Source organism: Strongylocentrotus purpuratus, unplaced genomic scaffold (genome assembly GCF_000002235.5).
Source record: "Strongylocentrotus purpuratus isolate Spur 01 unplaced genomic scaffold, Spur_5.0 spur5_scaffold_7, whole genome shotgun sequence".
NCBI lineage: Eukaryota > Metazoa > Echinodermata > Echinoidea > Camarodonta > Strongylocentrotidae > Strongylocentrotus > Strongylocentrotus purpuratus.
The window spans coordinates 22810116-22837349 of NW_022145613.1; the positions used below are offsets into that span (position 1 = coordinate 22810116).

Consider the following 27234-nt stretch of genomic DNA (forward strand, 5'->3'; position numbering starts at 1 on the left):
TGGCTTTCCATAGACGTCTCATACAAATCGTAATGGCGCCCGTATCCAAATTTCTAGTCTAGTCAACTTGCGAACGAGCATATATTCCTTGCCATGGACCAAGAAATGAGAAAGCTAGTGAAGCGATTGACACAATTTCAGGTAGCTATATTACATATTTATGTCAAACGTTGTTTGATTTCTATTTCTAATAAATATTTTTATCTTAATTAGCTGGGCTTGAATTGATTTGGTGGGACGATCGACGAACGGTTTGGTCCCCCGACGGGCTGGCGTAGCGTAAGTGGAGCGATCCGATCATTTCGAGCTAGATCTAAATATTTAGTTACCATGTTACTGAGTCTACTACTAGCCGTAGGTCTACCCTGAATAGTGGAGATCTAGAAGTCTAGCTAGCATTAACTTTATTACACTCTGAGTCTGAGACACCATTTTTATTTTCAGTTAGTTTCGAGCACGAGCGTTAATTATGCTATCTATCTAACTTAGACTTCTACTAGATCTAGAGTAAAGGAGCCGGTAATCGGACAGCTCCAGTTTTCGGCCGATCCATTGGATGCATGGTAAAATCCCTTTAAAATACATCGCATATAGCATATCACATATCCCACACATACCATACCATGCCAGAGTCACTGAAGAACCACATTTGCAATGGAAAATATATCCTAAAATATCACATTTTAGCGATGTAATCGGCGGTCCCGCTACCCAAATCTGAAAAATCGAGTTTCTTACGCGTGTATGTAAGAAATATGGGTACCATAAAATGAGCTTTATTTCAAGTATTTTTCAGGCCTAATTTAAAATTGGATATGCACGAGGTAAAATGACATTTTGGGGAATTTGGGGGGCATAACAATACGGCCGTGGCAAGTTTGTCATGTTTGTGGGAGGGGCCTAGCGGCTAAAATCTAGCCGTGATATCTTCAACATACGATGGTATAGGCGATCCTTCAGTCTCTATAACCGGAGGTCTAGTGGAGCCAGATGTAGTCTCAGTGGAACAACCGACGATTATAGAGACTGAAGCTTTCAGTCTAGAGTAAAGCTAAAGGAGGGGGTAATCGACCATCATCAGTTTTCGGCCGATCCGTTGGATGCATGGTAAAATCCCTTTAAATACATCGCATAAATAGCATATCACATTTCCCACACATACCATACCTGCATACCATGCCAGAGTCACTGAAGAACCACATTTGCTGAGGAAAATTTATCCTAAAATATCACATTTTAGCGATGTAATCGGCGGTCCCGCTACCCGAATCTGAAAAATCAAGTATCTTACGCGTGTCTGTAAGAAATATGGGTACCATAAAATGAGCTTTATTTCAAGTATTTTTCAGATTTAGAGCCCGATTTTGTGTTAGTCGCAAGCTCAAAAGTATCTCATCGCAATTAAATCAATGCAGCCAGACACCGCAATGCACACACGATATCTCTGTCTAATTCAGATTCCAATTTCCGATCACCGCAGAGGTAGTTTTCGGCATGGCAAGCACCGGGGAGCTCCGGCGTGGGATACCTGCTCCGCCCGCTAGAGCTATAGATCAGCGCAGAAACGCACAGCACGCGTGCACGCACGCTTCCTAGGTCCACGTGACTTAGGTCTAGCCTAGATCTACATGTAGTACATGCACTTAACTCATTACATAACGTTCAAAATTTGAAACTCTACTTTTCAATTCCTGACAATGATTTTTCAGTTCAATTCTTGCCATTTTTTCCCCAAGACATTATGCACTCAGAGCAAGATTGGTCATTAAAACCTTTATTGAAGTTGTTAATAGAAAAAAATTAGAAACAACATAAAAGATGAGGCTAACGTTAGCATAAAATTCAAATGAAGCTACCTGGACAAGAAACTAATAATCAGTTCTAGTTAATTCTAAATATTGAGATTACAAGTCGGGGACAATAGTTATATTGATCTTCATATTTTGTATGTTTATCTTAACGATGCAGGAAGGTTCAGAGAATTTCAGACGAACACTTCAGTTTGTGCAGTCCAACTTTAGATTTCATCGCTATCTGGACCCAGACAGCCACAAAATTACAAGAACTTTCAAAGGGTAAGGAAATCGGTGCAATCAGGTGAATGCACTGCACTGTGTGCAGCTGTTTCATCCCCCCCTCCCCTTGACTTTCAGTTCGGAACCCTATTTGAGACATGTTATGACATCATATGAATAAAGTGAGTTTGTGTACTTTGTAATGATAATAACTGAATGGATGGAGATCAGTCATTCTTTCAAAATAAAGTCAGTGTTCTTCTTCTTCAGGTTACATCAGCCCCCTTCTGGTTTGTAGATTCTTACAGGCCCTTCATGGGGGAAAAGTACCAGTTTTTCTCTCTAGAAGCCCATCCAATTTCTATTACATATTTTGATGTACCAATGCACATTGTCAGTGAAATCTGGAATATCCTTAATGAGAAAGTGTTCAATAGCTCAGCCAAATGAAGTCACACAAAAAGAGGCATCCGAAATGCAAAATTGTTGAAAATCATGACCAGAAGTAGAACCACATCGTTGGGATAGGGAGCTGGTTAATACCATTTTGATGAGGCTTAATGTTAGCTGGATTTTCATTTAACTATGTCAAAAAAGAATTTCAATTAAGAAACATCACTATGACTTTTGCATTCTGTTTGCATCTTTTTGTGCCAAGTTTCGCTATGCTATCCTACAAAAGATGATACGCCATGCAATTCGATAGAAGAGCTGTGAGTAGTTGGGTAAGAAGCGGTAATACAGAAATTGAAGTTTCAATCATCTGGCTCTGCTTGTCATATTTTTTTTCTTTCTTTCATTTTTTCTTTTTCTTCAGAATTCGAGAGAAATTGTTGATCCACTCCCACTCAGAGAAAGCTTCTGCTCTCGATAGATCTGTGGAGACATTCTTGGAAACTCCCCTCTCAGAGAAAAGTAAACATAACAAGGTAACAAGCTGGAGAATGATCTCTTTGCACAACACAAACCATCAAATTAAATTTTCTTTGAGCAGACTTATTAACCTGATGCAAATCTAGGCGGACAGCAGTGCATTTTCCATTCCATTCAGGGTTTGAAGGATATCAAATGAATGAAGATTTAAGAAGATGTTGCAGCATTCAGTTAATCTTTCAAACTTGAATCTTCACATTGTTTATGAGCTAATGATACCTGTAAGTATAGGAAAGCGTTTCAGGATCCCTTTTAAGGAGAATGCAATTCTTAAGGAGGGAAAATATATTGTAAAACTTCTGATGTCAACTGAATGTGGACTTCTTGTTTAGACTGATTATCTTGATACAAAAAAACTATGTTTGTATCAAGTTTGTAAACTAATTTATTGTCCCTTTGCCTACAGGGGATGAGAGGTCCCTGTATTAACTCTTTATATACCACACAGTGATCCGTTTTTGCTACATTGTGTATATCCTGGGATAGATAAACCAAAGGCTTCAAGATTATTTAACTGTTTCCAGCGCAATATTAATCTACACAGGTGTTAAATGGGTTATCATGGACCTAATCAAGATCAGAAATGGGTAATATTGCAAAATCTTTGTTTTGCACAAAGCAATCCTTCAATCAATTATTACAACTTAATGTTTTGTGCAAGATTGCATGTGTGGCAAACCAGCGACAAAGCGGAAAGGGCAGAGAAAGCAACTGAAGTGTTAAGCCTCTGGGAATGAGAGAATCCAGTGGTCAGCAGGTTAATATTTGGAAGATAGTCGGTCTCATCTCAGACCAAAAATATGTTCAAATCTATTTACATTGTTTTATATATATATATATATATATATATATGAAAAAATTGATATGTGCAGGATTTGCTAGCATTGAAAGGGTTGGATCATACAGTATGATTTGAGTTCATGCATTTTGGATTATTATGCATTTTCATAGACTTCATCTAGGGTTATTCTGTGCATGATATTCAACGAGTTTAATTTTTTTTTTTTAAATCAAACTTCCTACAAGATTTATCGTTAATTTGTTTCGTTATCACAGACCGAGGGCCACTATGCAGTGCTGTCACTTTTACTCAATTTATCAAACTCTCCTATAAATGCTGCGTTTCAAGCAAGGGCACCGCAGCATGAACCAGGTGAGAAATTCAGCTAAAATAAGATATTAGTTTATCAATATTCACAGTGGTTATCAGATGACATATTCAAATTCTTAGTTTAAAAAAATATCAGCAACATACTTTTATGTGACCTGTTGGATCAAAACAATTTTTAGTAAGTTACAGATGTATGTATTGACGTCTTAATACATGTAATATGATAGTAATGATCATAATAACAATGATGATAAGAATAACAATCATTTGTGTTTTTGCTACATATATTCATTATGGAGCGTCATTGATCTTCTAAAATATAAGCAGTCATATTTCTTTTGCCTTAAAAATCTTCAATCGGTACCCATTTGAAAATACTTTTTTTTTAGGGGGGTTAATCAACTTTACCTGGAAATTCATTGAAAACTATATTCTTCTGGAAAGTCATGGTAATCCATAGAAGTTATGAAAATTGTAAATGGAGGCAGAGACCATTACTAATATGAAATGATATATATCACTGTGTGGTGTTTGTATGCTACATGCATACAAAAAGGTACTTATTTGGCCATGGAAAAAGGAAAAAGTGGGTCATGGAAAGTCATAGAAGTTGGTTCTCAAATTTTCTGTGAGGACCCTGATATGGTCTAGCAATTGACAAGTCATTGTTTATCGGTGATTGTTCCCCCAGTTCTTGTTTTCATCCCAAAGAAATTTGTGTTGTGATTAATGTTTTGTCCTATTTCTATGCAGCCCCTGAACCAAAGTTTGACTGGACTAGGTACTTACTGGAAGGACTAGAACCCATCAAATCATTCCAAGATTCATCTGATGAGGTAACAAGTAATGATAGTACTTGTAATGATGGTGATACAAATGATAACTATATACGTAATGATGATAATACTGATGATGATACTGATAGTTGTACATGTAGTAGTAGTAGTAGTAGTAGTAGTAGAAGGGGTAGTAGTGGTGGTGGTGGTGGTAGTAGTAGAAGGAGTAGTAGTGGTGGTGGTGGTGGTAGTAGTAGAAGGAGTAGTAGTGGTGGTAGTAGAAGTAGTAGTAGTACAGTGTAGTAGTAGTAGTAGTAGAAGTAGTAGTAGTAGTAGCAGTAGTTGTAGTTGTAGTTGTAGTCGTGATGATAAGGTTATGGTAATAACAATAGTAATAGTTAGATTTATATTCATGAATATCATTTTTTTAAGATGATGAAGCGGATCCTAATCAAACAATTTTTTGAGAGTGTACACATGACCAGGCATTTATTTTGCCTAACACAAAATTTTACTAATGACCGTTCATTAGGTCATTTTATAAAACAAATAAAACATCATCTTATAAAACAAATAATACACATCATTCAGTTCGGGTATTAGTAAAATTACCCACACCCTGTACCGGTACCTTTGAAACCGTCCAAACACTCTCGGCTATTGCCTCAGGCATGTTAGACCCCTGTTACAGTGAGCAAAACGCCGGGCCAGGCCATGGCCTGGCCTAGCATTGTAAATGCGCAAAAGGCCAAATGCGAGGCCAAACTGGCTGCGCATTTGGCCCTGCTCTGGAGGTCGGCCGCGGCCTGGCCCGGCCTTCTCTCACTGTAAACGCACGCAGGGCCAGGCCGCGGCCCAACTGTTACCCTGGAAGTGAAAGTTCGCCGTGTATAGGAAATTGGGGAAAAGATTCACTGCAAATCGCGTGCGACCCCCGGCGGGCCCCCCAAATAATCGTTTGTTACATGCAGAGCCCCACTCTGACAAAATATTGAAAGGTTACAATTAAGGCCGTGGCCTGGCCTAGCACTGTAAACGCACAAAATTGCGGGGCCGAGTCGGCCTGGCCCGGATCTGGCCCTTTTCTCACTGTAAACGGGGTCTTAGACTGTTTCAAAAGCTTGTGTGGCAGGGCATGTTTTTTTTTATGTGGCTCCAGCGGAGTAGTCCAGTACGAATAGGGCCAACAGGTAATTGGAGGCCCTTCTTGGAACACATTGCACATTCTTCTCGGTGAATGTGATCGGGATCACCACGGAGAGAGAAGTTTCCCCGAGACCCCCCTCTTACCTGTTACCAACACGTCCGCGATGATGTGCCTTCCGTGATGTCCAGAACGTTTGGTATATACTAACGAAAAAATTGTGTAGTCGACTGCCCCACCAGAAATATTTTGCAAACCATTTCTGCGTGGGCGATCTGATACGTATTACCTAATGGAGGTTCCCCGTACAGGAGTTACTCAAAGTCTGGCTGGATTCTCCGGAGCTGGTTTGTCAGCTGGCCTGGCACCCGAAGTACGCGCGTATCGGGAAGCTCTCGGGGGAAACCAGTTACGCCGATGCCTCGTCACGATACTCAACCTACGAGTAGCGTGGACGCAATTGAAGGAGATGTTCTGATACTTCGATTGTTGAGCTGAACTTGGGTTTTTGGTCTGCAACGCCAAGTTCGTAGGGAGCAACCTTCGGCGGGAGACAAGTTGAGATAAGGAGTCAAGTTGAGCTGAGGTATGTTTTGAAACCAAAGATGTTGGCAGAAGTTGCAAAGTGGACAGTGAGAACTGAAATGAACCGATAAATTGAAACGTCCTTTGAATCTTGATATTTTTGGATTGATGTCTTAGATTTTTTGAAATTATTGTAGTGTAAGACTAAGTGTTGGAATATTGTGTGTTGGTGAAATTATTTGTACCCGTTTGCTCTTCAAATTTTGGCTAGCATTAATGTAAGCATAGGATAGTTAATTTAAACTTAAACCTACGTTTAACCTAAATTAGTATAATATAAGCACTTAATATTAATAGTTTCATAATGATTGAAATGGAAAAGTTAGTAACCGGGCTAACCCAAGCTTTACAGGGTTGTAGGTTTACTACATCCGGTCCAGTAAAATTACGCAAATTTCATGGTAGTTCTTCTCGGGCCGATGACCCGACTTTAAAGGAATGGCTAGAAGACGTAGAATTTTATTTTGATCAAGCACATATTCCAGAAAGCCAACAACCTTCCGTTATTCTCGCACACTTAGAAGGGTCTGCCAGGGCTGAGGTTAGGTGCCATTCAGGTATCGAGAAAGATAGAAAAAAATTGATTCAGATATTGGAACAGTATTTTGGCCCCAGAGAAACTGTCCAATCTTTACAACAGGCTTTTTACGATAGGGTGCAACAAGATAATGAATCTTTGGTCGAGTTCTCACGAGAACTTATTCAATTATACGACCGTGCGGTTGATAAAGCTTCTAAAACAGAAGCACAAGCTCTCAAGGTTTTGCGAGATAAGTCATTGATAGGGCAATTTGTTGCGGGAACCAAACACCCAAGTTTTCGTTTAGAATTAAAACGAATACAAATGAGTTCGGAAGAACAATCCTTTGAAGATGTGAGGGAAGTGGCTTTGGGGTTGTTGGGTGAATTCGAGACTCCTAAGGGTAGGAGGGGAGTGGTCAGAGAACTTCACCTTGGTTCTATTTTAGAAGATCAGAGTCAAGCACCACAAGGTGCAAGTGGAGATAACTTGGCCATTAAACTCCTATCAGCAATGGAAAAATTGCAACAAAGTTTAGATCAATTGTTGCGTCAGAATTCCTCCACTTCCCAATCTCCACCCAATTACCTTCCAAATAACACATCTCAATCTCAATTAAGCAAGGGTGCTTGCTGGCGTTGTGGGGGGTTTGGTCATTGTGCGAGATCCTGTTCAGTAATTGTAGAGAAAAGAGTTAGCCGAAGCCGATGGCAGGGAAAGGGTCGTTCTCGGCCACTACCAGGGGCCAGGTAAAAATTTGGAAGAAAATGAAGTATGTATTTAAAGTAAATTGATAAAGAAAAGTCCCAAGGCTACTGTTTTGTTAGCCAATACTCCTTGTGAGTGCATTTTGAACTCCTAAGGGTAGGGTGGGAGTACTTGTAGTTAGGTCATTGGAGGAAAAGTTTGGTATTTTAATTCTCTTTTGCGACTAAAAAGGCATTGAGAATTCGGTAATAAAATATAAATGTTTTAAATGTTTGCTAACATTCAAATTCATATAGAGGCTGGGCGCTCCTTGGGAGAAGATGTATATTAAAGATGTTTCGTTTATTAATTTGCTAAGTTAGCTGCACCGTTGATTCAGTTCAACTAATTCTCCCTTTAGTAAAAGGACAAAAAAGAAGGGAAAACTATTTAAGCTTGAGTGGATTATTCTAACGAATGATTCATTTAATTTACTCAAAGAAGTTGATTCAGGCACCAGTTAGTTATCCGGGTTTTTCATAGGGTTTTGTTTTTAGAAGTTGATACAATTGCCTAAAGGTTAGGGCCTTGCCTATCACAAGTAGGGGAGGATAGAAGGCGTCATTATTTAGCATATGCTAATAGACCATTGAAACATACAGAAGAAAAATGGACAGTAGTGGATAATTTAGAGATCACTTATTTGGAGCCCCGTTTGTTATATTTACTGATAATGATTTGTTAGCTTATTTATAAAATGCTTAACTAGGAGTTAGGATGAATTCAGGGTTGAATGTTTTGGAGAGGGGGGTTATCCTCTGATATGATACGATCCTGTCTCATAATGTTGGTATATAGTGGGCATGATATCTGGGTATGATATTTTGCTGAATTCTGCATTATTTCAATGTATCGAAATTTATAAATGCAAATATGTTGGTGCTTTAACTTGTTAGGTTTGTTTACACGCATTTAATATTGTAAAGATGGAAGGTGACATCATACGGAGTGCGCTGTGGAGGTCTTGGGAAATCCAGTTCCATTAGTTGTCCTGTATGTTTTTCCTGATATCATTCATATCTTTGCGAGGTACAAAATTATTGTTACCAGGTGATTTAACTTTTTTTTTAAGAAGCCATCCTGTGCCAAGTTGGCACTTAATATTTGTTTGGTAACTGTATATATAAAAAAAGATAAAATTAAACAGTTGGAGTCTACATTAAGTAGATATTAAATAGTACATTATGTGACAAAATAGATTTGTCTGAGTTTTATAATGTTAGTTGGAAGTAGATTCGATGAGATAATTATAGACTGCTGGTTGTTGCGACTGGGGATTTTGAGATAATTATGATACATGTGCAGGTTTATGAGAAAGGGTGTTAATTGTATGTATATAATAAGGCATGTTTAGTCTTGCTTCCAGTGAGATGTTTGGTTTTCATGGTGACGATGTTGATTGTTCAGTTGAACTTTTTCTCATGGGGGTTTGAGGAAAGAATGGAATTAAGGAATATATGCATGTAGGTTGTTTGTAATGTGATTAACTGTTATCTATAGCTTTGGGTATCATATGCCGTTGGTTGTGTTATATTATTTATTATTACAATTACCAGTTGACCTGGCACGATATCATTGTGTTGTCATTTTCGTGGTTATACCCTTCCATGTTTGGGAGCAGTTAAAATCGAGGGATGATGTTTGTGCCTGCCTTTGATTTAGAGGTCTGGGGATATCCAGCTCCAAAGAAGAGGAAGGGCATGACGTCATCCTGACATTATATTCTGTTGGGTGGGTTATATTTGCAAGGTGGACAAGACATTACAATTGCAGGTCTTCCTGGTCAATTGGTTGTAAAATAAATAAATGTGGATATTGTTGTATAATGTAATTATGCATGAGTGTTTGACATTGCAAGGAGAATGTTAACTGTAATTCATTTAAAGTACATTTTTAAGTCAAAGTGTTGGTTAATGCAGCCCAAATATGCTGTATTGATAGTATATTGACAAAATTATGCTTTAAAGCAACACAAATATGTATTGCTTGATTAAATGATTCCCAGTTGGTAATCTAGTATTTTATCTTAATTTTGTACGATCTCCAGGTGCAAGATCGTTTTAGTAGGGGAGATTTGTAGTAGTACGCTCATTTGGGCTAAAGGGGGCGCTAGAGCCATATAAGAGCCGAACTGTATATTATTTGTATAATATAATGACTTACCTAAGAGATAATACATTCTTACCCACTGCACAGAGCAATGGCAAATGTCACGAAGTAAGAAAATTACGTATAATCGTGTGCAACCTTATGATTGACAATGATTTTACCTCGAAATATGCCGCAGCAAAATAATGTGTCGAGATATAAAAACAAAGGAAACCATATGGTGTTATGCTTAACTTTTTTTCTAAAAACACCCTTAATTGTTTCTCCCTTTTCAGGAGTGGTCAGATGAAGAAGAGGTTCCTCTTACTGATCAACGTCTGTCAAGAGAGGGTGCCCTTCAGGCTGATTCCCAGTATATCACTCCTTCAAGACGCCATGGAAGTAGCAAGCTGTATGGGGCAGGCTGGGAAGAGCTCAATGAGAGCGTTGTGGTACAGTACTGGCAGGGAGAGCAGGATTCTACGCTCCATAGTGATCATGTGACACATCACATGACCAGACAGTGGTAAGGGCCAGTATTAGAGCCTCTTGATCCATTTATTATCATGTAGTATCAGGCAACATGCTTATTATTAAAACTGACAGCAAATGGATTCCATATCTCGATGAATTTCCTCTTCTTGACATAGTTATAGAAATACATTAGTATTATAAGTGGATCAAGGTAAACTTGCTCACAAAAAATTCCTTTGAAAAAAGTAATTGTCATCTTTCATATTTTACGTTTCTTTGAGTGACAGGTTGTATATTACACAGGAAATGCCTTGTGTGTGAAATTCACAAAAGTAGGAATGCAACAATAGCAAGCCTGGTGATATTTACATTGCTGGAATGAAGCAACATGCCTGAAATCAACAAGGAAATTAATTTCTTGGCCCAAATTTGTAAACAAGGAGGAATGCGTAATTCACAAAGCTCTAGTAAGGGTGAAGAAATGAAGCCCATTGCAGCTCAACTTGTGATTTCATTTCTGAATTTAGGACCCTGAACTCCTTTTTGAAAAATAAGAAAAATAAAGAGAGAGAGAAATAAAAACTTGGTACCCTTATGTTCTTACCTATCTTTTATTTTGAGTGTTTTACTTCTTCAGTTTTATCCTATCAATTAATACAGGCAAGGTTATAGATTAGTTGGTTTATTTGAAATTATGGGTACATGAAACATGGCAAAAAGTTAAAATGATTCCTCTATATATTCATATCAATGAAGTATGTGGATACATTTCATATGGGAAATATTGCATAGAAATTGCCCAAATTATTTTTTGTCCACCTTAACTCGGCCTTTATTTAATATCTCCCATGGGTGCCCTTTTTAGATCAGGTTTTTTCTTCTGGTAACCATACTCTTATTTTTGTTTTCTTTCCCAGGAGTGAGAGAGAGGTTTCCAGTGAACCCTTCCTGTCTGACATACCAAGAACTACTATGACAGAAACACACATCATCAGAGAAACAATATGGTAGGTGTTACCTGCCGTAGGAGACCAGGGCCCTATTTCATGAGACTTGTTATCAATAAAAAGTTACAATAACTGTTATAAGCTACTGAAATTGTGGCATCTGATTGGCTGAGAGCTAATTTCCCATAGAAATTTAGCTTTTGTTATTGATAACAATTTTTATGACACAGGGCCCAGTGCTTGTTCAAAACAATAAGATGTAACAAAAAAGGATACAAAAACATACTGAGTATTTATTTGATTTGATTAACAATAACAATAGTATATAGAATATACATGTACATATTTTTTTATGAGAAAAGCTTACAAAAGAGCATAGTACAGTTCACCCTGCATAAGTTGAATCTGTTGGGAATGCAAAATTTGACTTAGGAACTGTAATAACAAATGTGATTCATAATTTGGTCCAATTTATTAAAAAATTTTGTTTTTACCTTAAAATTTTCATGTATATGTTTTATTTTTTTGATAAAGTCATCTTTTATGCACACTTTTGAATGAGTTATGTGGAAAAGAATTTATCAAATTTAATTATCTATTACCTTTGTGTCTATGTGTTTTGAACAAGGACGCTTCTAGGAGCAGGGAACTCTTTTCTGTATCAGAGGAGAGATGATGGTTACGTAGCAAGAGAGGATGTACAAGTCACACATCTTACTCCCGTAAGTACAGTCTATCTCTTGTGTGAATGTTTACCTGTACTCCTGTTTGAATTTATCAACAATTTTAATGGCCCATTGAGACATGGGTGAAAAACAGCTTTTAAAACTATGTTTTATGATATATATATATATATATATAGCAAAATTTAACGAGATAAGCCTAGTGAGTATGCAGTGGGGCCATAGTTGCTAACAGCTGTATTTCTTGCTTTTTCTCTCACTATTTTGGTTTTGCTACTTATTGAGACATAAAGATTTAAAGAGAAGGTTGAGTTCAGGGAAGAGGTGAAAACAAATTTGTGACCATTTTTTGTGAGCGTTATCATTGTATTATGCAAGTGTGAAGAACTTCAGATAAAAAATGTTTCCTGAAAAGCATGGCTCTTCAAATGCCTTAATATTCTAAATATGGTATATAACATCATAAAAATCGGGACAGATTTTTATGCCACATGTTTGTGTAGTCCCATATACATCTTTCTGTGTACAGTGCTTGTAACTTTACCAAGAATGGGCCAAATTTCTTATCATTTTGATGATTCCAGAACCTTGCAGTACACACCAATTCTTATATGCTAGATGATCAACCTTTTCTGATCGTTGTAACAACATTTCTTTCACAATGCAATCACATGACCAGAACTCAACTTTATCTTTAAAGGTTTTGAGCAGTCCGGAAAGCGTATTCTAGGGAAGTCCTATTATAATGAAGCCCAAGAGTCTATGCAAACACTTCATAATATGCAGATTGCAAACAGTATTGATATACCCAAAAAAAAATTGAGAGCTGTATTTTATCATTGAAAACTCCTTGGTTTTTCATCAAAACCATTGGCTGTGCATGTATAAATAGATATTGGCTCACAGACTGTTACCTATGATTTTCTCTCTCAACATATATATTTCTCTCTTTCTTTATCTGTCTCACTCTCTCTCTCTTTCTTTCTTCCTTTCTTCCTTTATCTCTCTTCCTTTCTCCTTCTCTCTCTGTCTCTCTCTCTCACTCTCTCTATCTATTTCTCTCTATCTCTATCTCTGTCTCTATCTCTTTCTTTCTCCCTATCTCTATCTATCTCCTTCTCATTATTTCCCTCCCCTCCCCTCCCCTCCCCACATACTCTATCCCACTGTACAGACTGCATTACATGGCATTACCAGACAGCTGGCTGAGCTTGGATCTAAGGTCTTACAGCTACAAGCTTTCATTGACAGAGTGCAGTCCCATCCAATGAGCTACTGCACACCTAAGAAAGCACACCGTCCGTCTATCTCTTCAGAGAAAGAGCTAGAGTCGCCAAAAGGTAAGACAGGGTCCGCACAAATTTTGCTCGATGTCAACATTCTTGTTAATAATGCTATGTCAGTAACATGTTTGCATACACAAACAAGTTCTGGGTTTAGCTGAATGTAGTTTGTTTCATCTAGGCTGAAGGCTTAAGTGAAAAAGACACTGAAATTTAGAATTTTGAGATAATTGTATTTAAACAGACATGACTTTACCTGTTCTAGGAATGTGAGTATGTCTTGGTCTACACCTAACAGTAGTCAAAAACCTGGCCTTGGACATGGTTGTTCTGAGTCTTTGTGTCTCACTTGATGAAAACATATCTCTGGTTTGTAGAATCCCTACCAATTTTAAAAGGTTCCATGGTCTGGGTGCGGAGGTTCTCACAAGCAAAACATGGATTGAGCAAAACTCTTTTAAAACCTTCAGTGTCAACAGCAAAGTATTGATTTTCTGCATATCTTCATCTTTCATTGGATCTTTGAATTGCATAACACCTTTTCCTAGATCAAGTAATTCCCATGGACTTCAACAGTGGAAGTATGGCTTTGAACATCACATATTTACTGGGAAAAGCCCTGTTGCCCATAACGTAATCAACACGACCACTTGGCATCAAACTTCCTGTTACCTGGGTGTGAAATACACAAAGGGAGTCATCAAGCAATTTGAGCAAACTTGCGTATTGAATTTATTTTTTGCAGATATAGCATAGCTATTACCACTTCCTTGGTTTTAATGTTTCTTGTTTATGTTTACTGGTTTAGGTCTGACAGTGATGGATATTGCAAATTTATATTTGAATCTTCCACGATTATTATGAAAGAGAGAAAAAGCATGAGCAAGCTGTAATAATAATAATAATAATAATAATAATAGCTCACATTTATTACTTGTTTCTAGGCGCAGCACATATTATTACCCTGGTTGTCGAATTTAGGCTTACCCATAACACAATGTATGCACATTTTCCACTCCCTGGGGAGGATTCCAGCCAGTCGCCATTTTACAAGCGCCACTTGCTAATCCAACCACATTAACTTTCGTATCCTACCGGGTACCCATCTAACACCTGGGTGGAGAGTGGCTATTGTATATCAATGTAGCATTCTTTGACCTATAACCTATTATTAAAGCTTATGGGAATAAAAGAGTTAAGTAGTCAATGAACTAAATATTTGTTTTCAATAAGCCCTTGACCAAATGTTATTTATTTCCACTCTTGACCCAATGTCCTCTGCCTAGTAGAAGTAGCCAATGGAGCCCAGGCTGGCTCAAGACTCCCATCAGTTACAGACTCTGAATCAGGGCTGGGCAGAACCCGGTCTCTCCCTGATCTTCTCAAAGATACCAGGGACCAGGATGCTGCGGAGACGAAGCACTTCAACTGCCAGACCTACGAGGCATTCGCTGACGGCCTGGCCAAAGTTCTTCAGGATTTCAGAAGCTCTCTCATAGAGGAGGAAAAGAAGGTTGTAGCTCAAGGTATGAAGTGGAATCTAAGAAATAGTTCTACCAGTAATCTGCATTCACATGTGATACATCTGGGGGGCGTTTCGCAAAGCCTTTTTTTCAATGATGACAAAAATCAGTAAAAAATCTGCTGATAACTAATCAGAAGCAAGTTTTTCAGTAGCTTATAACAAAAACTGTCATTTGTCACTGATGACGAGTTTTGTGAAACGCTCCCCAGTTGTGTGTTTTATGCAAGATGACAATAACATGGTTCAAAATGACAATGACATGTTGTATACAATTGAATAGGCCGTTTTTGTAATTTAATCAAATTTTTGTTAGGGCCTCCTTACAAATTATATCATTCACCTGTTACAAATAATTGTATTTCAATAGACAGAATGTGAAATGCACACATTACGTGTTGTTAGGTAGGACAACATTATGGCTTCTCCTTCTTTATATATATTGTACACAAAGGACTGGCTCTTGTCAGCGTGGGTTCCTAGACTTCATCTGGCACACACCATGTACCAGCAGGGCACAGGAGGACCTTATTGGTTCATGCCATTCATAATACTTTCTCTTTCCTTCGTCTCTTTCAATCTTGCTCACTATCATCTCTATTCCTTTACTATTCTAGATGAGACCTACACACTCTGTATGTTCAAAGACTGGCTCTTGTCAGCGTGGGTTCCTAGACTTCATCTGGCACACACCATGTACAGGCAGGGCATAGGAGGACCCTCAAAAGAGCTTTCATCCCATCGGGTCTATTCGCTGCTTCATGTTCTTCACATGGCCATCAAAGAACATTTCTGTCTTGCTTTTCAGGACAATAAAGAGGTATGACTCCACGTTAAAAACTTGGTGCATTTGTATAGCCCATGTCAGAACCATGCAGCTTCTAAATGCCAAAAATTGTTCAGTATTGCTATATACTGTAGCATAAAACATAGTGTATACTTTTGAAAAAGCTTAGCTTTCTGGGACCCTCCCTTGTTGATATTTTCACGTGAGGATATTTCCACATATGGCTGTCTCCATTACTTTCAAATCTCTAAGTTTTGAAGCTTGAAATGACTTTCAAAGGTTGGAGGACATCGAAATATCAGTTGATTCCTGTTGATGTCACCAGGAAAAGAAAGGTAATGTGGAGGTATCGTATAAAAGAATGCAATTCTTTTGTGAGCATGTGCTGAGCCGAGGGGAAATTACATACCACTCTCTCTTGTTTTTTCAAAAAATTATAACTTTCTTATGTTTTGTCCTATTTCATTCAAACTCTCAACCAGCCTGCTTCTCTGATTTTTCTGCTGTTTTTTAATGTAGTTTGTCTGAGAAGGTTGGTTTTCTCTTTATACCTATTGGAAATATTAATGTTTGTGTTGATGTAGAGAAAGTGTTTCTAGTAGAAAGTAAAGCACCTGTAATCAGCAGCATTTACAGTTAAGACTCTTCAGATATGACATGGTAAACCCCCACCCCCTCCAATTTTTTTTTTTAATTACATAGTTTTTGAAGTGTAAATGATTGACAACTACATGCATGTAGGTTCTATGTATTCACTTTTTAAGGAAATATAAAGCATATTACACATTTTGTCATGAAAGAATGCAGCATTTTTGCTGTGTCATATCTGAACGATGATTTATAAGGGTGAATTACTTGTATGTTTCTTAATCCTATAGCTTGATCTGCTATGGCATCTATGGACAGTCACAACGGGGCCATACATCAGCTTCATCACTAAGTGGTTAAGATATGGAATCTTATCAGACCCTGCTCAAGAGTTTGCTATTCGCAGGTAAGAGGCCTCATCACAGTCATGTAATATCTATCATGTAGGCTGCTGCTGTGTGCAAAAATAAGTTCTTTCACAGTGTGTTTCTAACACAGAGATCATTGGGTTGGGGTTTTAGTGTAGTTGCATGAATTTTTTTGCTTTTCAAGTGAAATTTGTAAATTCCATTTTGATAACACAATCATTGTTATCATACATAGTGAGTAATGTGGTTTTGCAAATCCTTATGTAAAACAGTAATTCTGCTCTGTAAGAAAATGGAGGTTCAATTCAATTTTAATTCAGTTTATTTATTCACTGAGCTTACAATCAGCCGGTAGCTTTTGTACAGAAAGGCCATGTAATCAAAACATTTGATCTTGAAAAAGGTCTATTTTGAGATATTATGTTGGCTTTTGTATAGAAGAAAACAAAATTGTATGGGGGGAGGGGGGGGGGGGGTGTATGCAAGTATGGCAGTAATATCTCAGTCACACAGTCAGACCGATTTCATATCGACTCCAAACTGACCGTTTCTTGGTCATTTGTGGTCATGCTATTTATTGTTTGGTCAGTTGTTGGTCTGGTGACAACCTTGTTGGTATGACTGAGTTATAAATCTTGAACTATCTGAAGCTAAACCATACAAAAAAACAATTTTCTCTGTTGACACAGGAATCCAGAGATCCACATCAAAGCAGAAAGCTACTGGAAGAAGGCATTCAGCTTACAAACCTTACAAACGGATGACACAGATGGCGCCCTCCTCTCCGTACCAGCCAATAAGAAGGGAGAGCGGAGGTCGTCGGCCAAGAGAAGCGTGCCTAGTGCAGTACCTGAGTTTCTTCAGCCGGTCCTGTCACATATCCTGTTAGCAGGGAAGTCCATGGAGATCCTGGAAGCAACAGGCAAGCTGACAAGAGCAAGACAAGACGTGTTAGGAGGTGAGATGATTAAAACAGAATATTTACAATATTCATCAGATCTGGAGATAGTTCTATCAGTTTTGTATGTACTAGTTCTTTGAGACCCACACTACAAGCCTTGCAATTCAAGGCAGGTACCTTGGACAACTCGCCATGTTTTGAGTGGCTGTAAGCTTCCTGTATGAGATACAAGTACTGTTACTCCTTAGCCAAGGTACGCTCATGGTCATGACATTTGTAACCCCTTATTGGCACTTGCTACTTCTTGAGAGCCAGGGGAAGTATAGGTTTATAATTTAGACCAAATCATTCATAGCTTTCTTTCTTTTTCACCTCTTTCTTCTCTCTCTCTCTCTCTCTCTTTTCCTCACCTCTCCTCAAATACATGTAATTGCCTCTTCTCTCCTTTTCTAAGTCTCCCCTCTCTTTCCCCTTTTCTCCTCTCTCATCTCTCACATAATTGCTCCCGCTCTCATCCATTTCCATTTCTCTCTCTCTCTCTCTCTTTCACATGTTAATGACTTGCACCTTTATCATCTTTATCCATTGTTATTTTAACCATGCAGAGTTGTTCCAGATGTCCAACTGTATGAAACCAGGAGGGCATCAGACGTACACACAGGCCATGAGTGCAGACAATCAGTCAAGTAGTCGTCTTCCACGGTCCTCCGGCTCAGCAGGGGATGTAGCAGAGATGGTAGAGAGACAGCTCTCCCTGCGAGGGTACAATGATCCCCTGATTGCTAGTGGGATCAGCCATGTTGGTCTCAGACGGGATCATGCAGGGGATGACTTTGATCAGGTCAAAGAGGTGGAGAGAGACGCAGAGTGAGTACTTGTTGCATGCCCTGAACAAGGGTGTAGACAGTGAATGTGTATTTTAATAGATATACATTCTTACAGTATACCAATCACCAAAACACATTTTTGCTCTTGATGTAAAGGTGGTCCATGTTGCTGTATTGTAGACAGACTATGACCATGAAATATATTTTCTACAAAGAGATATTGCAGTTTAAATACACCCTCAGTGAATAATAATTGTAGGCTGTCAGAGCATATTCTATACATAAGAAATGGTGTAGATTTGAAACACATTTTCTTTCACATATCTATTTTTTTATTAAATATGTTGTTTTTCCAGTTTATCTAAGCCTTTGGAGTTGGTATTGTATCGAGACCTCTACCCTGGCATTGTGAGGAGGTGTCAGTCAGTATGCCGTCAACTTGCTGCTGTCCTCAAGAAAGACTTCAGCCTTCAAGACCATTTGCTTTCTATGAGAGTAAGTATCAATCATCGTCATCCCTAATAATAGCTTGCTCCAGTATGACGGGATAAACCGCTGGGTTTAATGCAGGTTTTTGTTTGTTTAAAGTATAATATGCTTCAAATCTTGTGTAAGTTATAACACAGAAATAAGGGAGTGTGTACCAGTGTATACTTTTGTTGTGCCCTCTCACTTTTTTCATCCCCACTTTCTATTCCTCTACATGTTGAAAATGTAAAAGTGCTGCAGTTTCATACGTCATGTGTGTATTAACCACGGTTAGTTTAGTGGTTCAGTCACCTAACTTTAGATTAATAGGTTGAGGATTCAAATCCATGCACTGTTTGCATGTATTATTAAACAGGGAAAACAGTTTGTCTAGTTATCTCTCAACCCAGATAATAATAATGATAATAGCTACATGATACTGCTCAACCAGGAGATTCTCAAAGTGCCTACAAAGTACTATCATTGCCATGCCTATAGACCAGCTGCCTTAAGGCAATAAAAGCTTTCCCATTTACTACACCTTGATGACGAGTGGCAAATATAAATTAGTGTCTTGCTAGAGGGCATAAGTGACACGGTGGGACTCAAACAGTGAACCCCAATATCCAGAGTCTGATGGCGTATCCACTAAACCATGTCACCTGTAGTGAATGGCTTGTATGCATTCCTTGTTACTTAAAATACTCTGTGTGAGTGTGTGACAATAATGGCTGCTGGAGCTGAAAGCCAGAGTCGAAAAACTTCTTATACGCTTTGAAAGCTCATAGATAATTGAGAAGAATTTGGTGCCATTTATTGTTATTAGAAATTATTTTATAATGATAGGTTCTTTTCTAGCACTCTTGGTGCTCCAGTGTTATATCCAGGTTATATCACTGGCTTTAGCATTCCTACTATTAACTGTAATAAAATGTTACAAGAGTTATTTTTGTCTTAAAAGTTAAAACAACATCTTGTTAACATAATTTTTTACTTATTTCTCCTTGTATCCTTTCTTGACAGCGTTTCTTTCTTCTCGAGGCTGGTGATGTGATGTATGATTTTTATTCTGAGCTCTTTGATAAGATACGTCGACATGAGTCTTGGCAGGATACACTCAATCTGAACTATCATCTGCAAGAGACGCTGAGTGTGAGGTACCCGGAGGAGGCAGCTAGGTAGGTATATCATTATCATCACTGTCTCTCTTTCTCTTTCTCTATCTATGTCTCTCTCCCGCCCTCGTCTTCCTTCATCACTTTCTAATATCAAACTTTCTATGAATTTCTCCATAGATTTATACATGTGCCTCGCTCTTTTCCTTCATATCACACTCACTCTCACCCCCCCCCCCTCTCTCTCTCTCTCTCTCTCTCTCTCTTCCATTATTGTGTAGCTTGACCTCATCCTCTCTTTCTCAATCCTTTTATTTACATCTTTCTCATTTCCCACCTACTGGTATACATTATCTAAATCTATTTTTATTTGATATAACATTCCGTAAAAGTTAACCTTTTAATGTTGTAACATTGATATGTGTTTCATGTGCTTTTATGGTAAACTGAATATAATTAACCCCATGGGCTGCCATTTTCAGCATCCTCAACAAACCATTCAATTCAATTCAATTCCATGTACAGTTTTGGTAAGCGCCCTCACCACTTTTGTCTCATATTTCTTTTATTTCAGTTGATACATAACTAGATACAAGGAATTTGAAGATAAAGTTGGGGTTTTTCTTAGGTGGAATATTTCATTGGTTGCTTTATGCGATTAGGACAAACTCCAGCACTATAGGAAGCCAGTTTCATTCATATTTGATCTCTCAATTTTTGTCACCAATAGGATAATGGTGAGTGTGGAGCCGGAGAGACTGACAGGAAAGATGGCAACACAACCAATCCATGCACTCGACTCTCTCACCTTACATTACAAGGTAAGAATCCCAATCTTTTGAATCTTAGAGGTGTCTTGGTCTAGTGGATAAGTCACAGGACTATGGATCACATGGCTCAGAGTTCAAGTCCTGCCGCGGCACTAATGTCCTTTGGCAAGACATTAATTTACATTTGCCATGTGTTAAATGGGTACCAGGTAGGATACAAATATTAATGTAGTTTGCTCAGCATTGTGAGCATCTGTATAATGGCACCTGATTGGAATGCTCCCCAGGGAGTAGAGAATGTGCATACATTATGCGGAATCCAATGACTGGGGTAATAGTATATCTGTAAATCGCGGAGAGACATCGTTGGTGTATTAAGCGCTATATAAACGTGGAATATTATTATCATTTATACTTTGTAACCATATACAATGATTGCTTGAATTTATACAGGTTCCATGGCCAGTAGACATTGTGATTCATCACCATGCCTTAGACGTCTACAATCAAGTATTCAGGTTTCTACTCCAAGTCAAGAGGGCTCAGTACTGCTTACAACAACTAAGGTTTCCAGGTGAGAATCTACCCAGGATCTGAAAAATGTTTTAATCCTAATATAATTTTCAGAAATCGACCAGATTTAATAGCGAATATTTTTTCAATACTTGGTAGCATTTATAGCAACAACTGCTGTGAAGCAAGTATTTGTAGGGCCTTTAGTTGAATGCAGTTACTTTTTAAATCCCCATTGCTATCCACTTAGTCTATTGCTGTGGATTACTGCCTCTTAGGCGAATGAGCCTCTGGGGATTCTTTCTTATTACTATTAAATATTTAGCGTCATCTATGTCTGGGAGACGAAAAGCGAACTGAATCGCTGTAACCGTCCAGTTTCATCTCCTAGTATAACTGATTGGGGGTGTACAGGTGAACCACTACACAGGGTTCCCATCTACTTTGAATACAAATGGTGCAGTTGGTGCTTAATGTGCAAACGTGGTGACTGTCCTCTACACAAGGCCTTCATTTAACATCCTATCCAAGGGACAGACTGTTATTAGTCATTGCAAGGGTCCTATTTGAACCCACAATATTCGGTTTTACAGGCAGACACTTAACCTACTGACCCAAATCGCCTCCTCTTACTTAATATATTGTTAAATGTCAGTTTGTCAGAAGCAGTCTTACTACCAGAACTCATGATTATATTTGGTCAATAGTAACTTTTTCTTTATAAGTAGCTCTCTCAACTTGTATGTGACTTCTTCTTTCTTGGTCAGATCTGTTGATTTCGGCGAACCTTGGACATCTCACGGAAGACAGTGACCATGAGAGGCTTCACAGAGGTCAAGCTGACGAGACGCTGAGAGAGAAGTTACCTCTGATCCATCGTCTGTTCATCCTACGCTTCCGACTACTGCACTTTGTGAATGCAGTGCATAACTACCTCATGACAAGAGTAAGTCTTCATCAGTAATCAATCTGGCAGAAACTGCCTGATTGGGGATGTACCTCAACTTTGTCAATTTTACTATCCCCTCCTCTATCCCTAAGATAATCTCCTGTGATGACTATTTATTTCCTTTGAAACATGTTTATAAACTTATTAAGTTTATAGATGAATGAAATCTGTTTTCGGACCATGTTAAATAATAATGAGGGGGGGGGGGGAATTGTTATTTCTGCTATACTGTAATGATTTTCTTCTCTTTCCATTTCTCTTTCATCAACTTTATATATGTTATGTCTTAACAAAGTAAATTACATATATTCTAAAGGTGCCCATGCATCGTAAGAGCGAATAGGTCTTGAAACAAATGTAGAAAAATATCACAAATCCAACAGAGAGGGCAAGAAAGAAGGAAAGATTTGCTGAGATAATATACATGAATCATGAATCCCTCTCCCCCCCCCCCAAAAAAAAAATAATAATAATAATAATAATAATAATAATTTAGCCATGCATCAATGTTGAGCTTTGTCATAAGATGTTCATGTTTAACTAATGTTGCCTTTGCCTGCAGATCCTCTACAGCACAAGTCTAGAGTTCTCCGCTGCTATAGACCAAGCCTTGGACCTGGACCAGATCCTGGCTGCTCACAAGTCTTACCTGGCCAAGATATCCGAGAGATGTCTGCTTCATCACAAGGTCAGCTTCGTCAGGGAAGCCGTCTCTAAGGTCCTCAACCTGGCAATCACCTTTCAGAGACGATGGGATGCTGGGGTACATACCTTCAGGTAAGACTGGGCTCTTATGTAATGTCTCCACCACCCACGGAGAGGGAGGTGGAGGAGGAGGTGGGGTGGGGTAAAGATGGGATGCCGGAGTACATACTTTCAGGTAAGACTGGGCTCTTTTGCAATGTCTCCACCACCTATGGAAGGGGAGAGGGGGGGGGGGGGGGACTAAAGGCATTTTGAGATGTCTGTTTCATCACAAGGTCAGCTTCGTCAGGGAAGTCGTCTCTAAGGTCCTCAACCTTGCAATCACCTTCCAGAGACGCTGGGATGCTGGGGTACATACCTTCAGGTAAGAATGGGCTCTTTTTTAATGTCTCCACTACCTACGCAAGGGGAGGTGGGCCGGGGGGTAAAGGAGGGATGCTGGGGTACATACTTTCAGGTAAGAATGGGTTCTTTTGTAATGTCTCCATCACGTATGGAAGGGGAGGAGGGTGGGGGAGGGGCTAATGGCATTATGTTTTAGGGTTGTCCATCCATCCGTCCCCCTTTCTCATTACTATGTGCTACGTCAAGCACCATATGAGGTATGAAGATCAGACTTGGAGTTGGTATGTATCATCATGAGGAGACAAACTGATCAGATTTTTGAGTATTTATAGATCAGAGGTCATAGAGGGAGCCCCATCACAAAATTTCAAGACTGATTTGAGCCTTGAAATTAGATGAAGTGAGCGAGAGGCATGTAGGAGCCGTAGGCGCATTCTGTTTGGGGTTTGTTTTGTTTTATTTATTGTTCCCTTTCAGTTTTAAAACTATACATTGTTTTCTAATGGGATTCAGATTTCAGTATCTGCACAGGTCTTCAAGTAAAGCAGGCCAGTCACTCTTTTTTATTTCTGCTGTATTATTTGGTTTGTTATCTTGACCATATAAAAAAGCAAATATTATTTTAATATTCACAACTAACCCGGCTGCTAAATCGCTGTGATTTGACAATTTTTAGATTTACAATTTGATCATTTAAAATCATCATGAGAATTAATTTTGCAACTAATCAATCTGAACTTTATTCCTCGTATGTTTTTCCCTGCATATGATCACATAATCAAATTAGATTATAAACCCATTACGTGAATTGCTGTCTGTTCTTTTTCTCTTTAGCATTGAAAACGTGGCCAAGGCTGAAGAAGAGTTCTTCAATTGCAACGAGTTTCTCTCTACTCTACTCGCTAACATCATCAGAAGAGGCACCTTTCCACATTGTGAGTATATTTTGTTTCCCATGTTGAAGGTGGGGGAAATTAACACAGAATACCCTATTTACACACAAGTAACCCTGACTTTTACCTTGACCCTAACCTTAACCCTGATACATTCCACATGATGATGCATAGTGGGGCATTCTGCAGTTAAACCGAGGTGTAGGATTAACTAGTATCGTAACACACTTTGTACCAAATTTTATTTTTCAGCAAGTGCATACAAACTTTACGCATAGCTTATTTTCTAATGTCTTATGCTTTGTATCACTTCCCGCTTAATCACATGTGGTATAAATGGGATGTGCTCTGGTACAAAGCTTTTATTTGATTATTAATCAGGATTTTTAATGTGTAGACGACTACTCTCTCTCAAATTTTTGATTTTGAAATTTTATGTCATTTGACCAGTTACTGTAATATTTTGTTGGTATATAGTGGAGACTTTGGCACTTATTGCTCTCTGGTTCTTAAAGAAAAGGTTGAGTTCTGGGGAGAGGTGAAAAATAATTTGTGAGCGTTATCATTGTTATTATGCAAGTGTGGAAGAACATCAGAGAAAAATTGTTCCCTGAAAAGCATGGCTCTTCAAATGCCTCCATATTCTAAAAATGACAAGCAACAGTTTAAAATGAGGCCCAATTTTTATGCCACAGGTTTGTGTAATCCCATATACATCTTTCTGTGTACAGTGCTTGTTACTTTTCCAAGACTGGGCCAAATTTCTTATTATCTTGATGACTCCAGAACCTTGCAGTACACACCAATACTTACATGCTACGTGATCATTTTTTTTTATAGATTCCACACCGTTTCTTTCACAAGGCAATCGCCTGACCAGAACTCAACTTTATCTTTGAGAAAAATATATGTAAATTATTAATCATAACTTTCATTGAGTGCAGGATAACTTCATCAAATATTCTTTGCAGAGTTGTGTTGTTTTTTTGGGGTTACATTATTTAACCTGATATTGTTGTTTTGTTTATGTTTGCATACAGTGGAGGCTTTGGCGCTGTCTCTGTCTGGTCCAAAACCAAAGGCCAAATCTGGAGACCAAGATGAGAGATGAGAACCCACTGGAGGTTAGAGATGCATTCCAGATGGTGTAACCATCAAAACATTCTTGGAAACTGTTGAAAACAGAGAGACTGGAACATGTTGTGGAGGCTAGAGATGTGTTTCAGATGTTGAAACCATCGAATCATTCTTGGAAACTGTTGAAAGATTGGAACATGTTGTGGAGGTTAGAGACTCGTTTTAGATGGTGTAACCATCAAAGTATTCTTGGCAACTGTTGAAAACAGAGAGACTAGCACATGTCATGGAGGCTTTTTGAACCATCTCTTTCCGACTCTAAACAAGAGGAGAAGCCTAAAAAAACGAAGACCAGAGATGAATATCTATTGAAGACTAATGAAACCATCAAACCATTTTTGGAAACAGAGACCAGAGACATCCAAGCATGAAGGCTCTGGCTCTATCTCACTCTGGTTTTAGACCAAGAAACTAGTTGAAAGACAAATATAAGCGGAGTATTTTGATAATATTATTTACCACTGACTATTTTTCATCAAAAGGGCCGCTTTTTGGAAGCCCCCTCTAAATTAGGAGCTACAAATTTGTATTTAAAAAAAAAAACCTGAAATATTGTTTATAAACAAGGCGTGTGCTTAGTTTATGAAGTAGTGGCAACCAAACCTTTAATACTGGAGAACAGAACTATAAGAGGGTTAGAAATTGCAGATGAGACATCGTACATAGAACTTTCCAAAAGCTGCTGATATTCACAGTTGAGAAGCATCTGAAGTTCTCACTTGTTTTTCTACAGACAATTGGACATAATGTCGAAAAAGGATTTGAAATCTATACTTTTTCAAGGTCCAATAGTTATTTTACCACACTGTATGGGCAGGTCCTGTGGCAGTGAAGTAAATATAAACTTGTGAATCTTTTTTGTTTTAATTGCAAGACCAGGATTTGTTGTGGCAGGACAAACTCAAGATATCTGTTCATGTTTTGGAAAGGTATATCTTACCCCAACCCTATCTGTATATCTTTGACAAAACATAGTTAAGAGCAATTATCACCAGACAAAATGTCTACAGCACTGAATTGCTCTGAAGAATTGCTGAATACCTGTGTTTTATGATTTTGTTTTAGAGATTACAATGAAGTATAAAGATTTCTATTTGTGCTAAATATTATTTGTACACAAATTATATAATAAATTAAAACAAAATTATAATAAGCAAGCAATTTGTGTAGTTGATAGTAAGAAGGTTGTAAATTTGATATGCAATATCACTGGAATGGAACAATTAAGTGATTAACAGATGTTATGGTTGCTGTGTAGGCCTTAAAACATTCTCTATGAACATTTACTTAAATCAATACAGTTCCACCAAACTGACAAATATGTATTGCATGTGAAATAATTTAGTTGTTATGACTCTGCTAACCGAGGATGGTGAAGGAGATATTAGGGACTTTTAGATTTGCACGTCGCCATACTGGACTTCTACATCCTTTTAAGGCATTGGCAGCGCCTTAAAAGGATGTGACACGTAGCAGTCCATCATGTCGATGTGCAAATCTAAAAGTTCCTATTATGTTTTTGTGTTGTGTGTCCATCCGTCCATACATCTCGCTTTTTCATGATATCTCAAGAAGCAGGAGAGATCTTGGGTTTTAAATTTGGTGATAGTACGTATCATCATTGGAAGACAATCTGATTAGATTTTAGGGCAAGTAAAACAAAGGTCAAAAGTCTTTGAGGTCTCTTCTTTATTTTAAATTAGAGGTACTACCGTCATTATCACAGTATGTCAAGAACTTCTTGAGGTATGAGCTTTAAACATGGCGACTATTATTACTATAGGAAGATAATCCAATTAAATGTTGGGGCTAGTAGGTCAAGATCATATTCATCAGTTGATATTCGATTAGAGGCTTTTTGTCTTCATTGTGATATGTCACAAATAAATTTCATCTATTTCCTATACTGAATGTAGGGTGGAGGCATATAGAAGATGCAGTCCCATTTGTCTTTTATAACAAAAAATAAATGTTGTTATATTATACATTCTGTGATCAGTGTCATTGTTTTTGTTTTTTTTCTCTCTCTCTCTCTCTCTC

General features: G+C 38.2%; 1 protein-coding gene across 1 annotated transcript; it reads left to right on the top strand.

Moving 5' to 3' along the window:
* LOC581548 (gamma-tubulin complex component 5) lies at positions 1–27186 on the top strand. The gene is made up of 22 exons (XM_030974471.1): positions 1–141; positions 1969–2075; positions 2833–2944; positions 4005–4101; positions 4813–4895; positions 10216–10445; positions 11311–11400; positions 11969–12062; positions 13198–13363; positions 14593–14832; positions 15446–15648; positions 16494–16609; positions 17261–17579; positions 18080–18339; positions 18656–18794; positions 19791–19945; positions 20613–20703; positions 21106–21226; positions 21933–22111; positions 22677–22891; positions 23999–24099; positions 25098–27186. The coding sequence occupies exons 1-22, from the start codon at positions 94–96 to the stop codon at positions 25166–25168; spliced, it is 3237 nt and encodes a 1078-aa protein (XP_030830331.1). The 5' UTR covers positions 1–93; the 3' UTR covers positions 25169–27186.
* Positions 27187–27234: the final 48 nt, after the last annotated feature.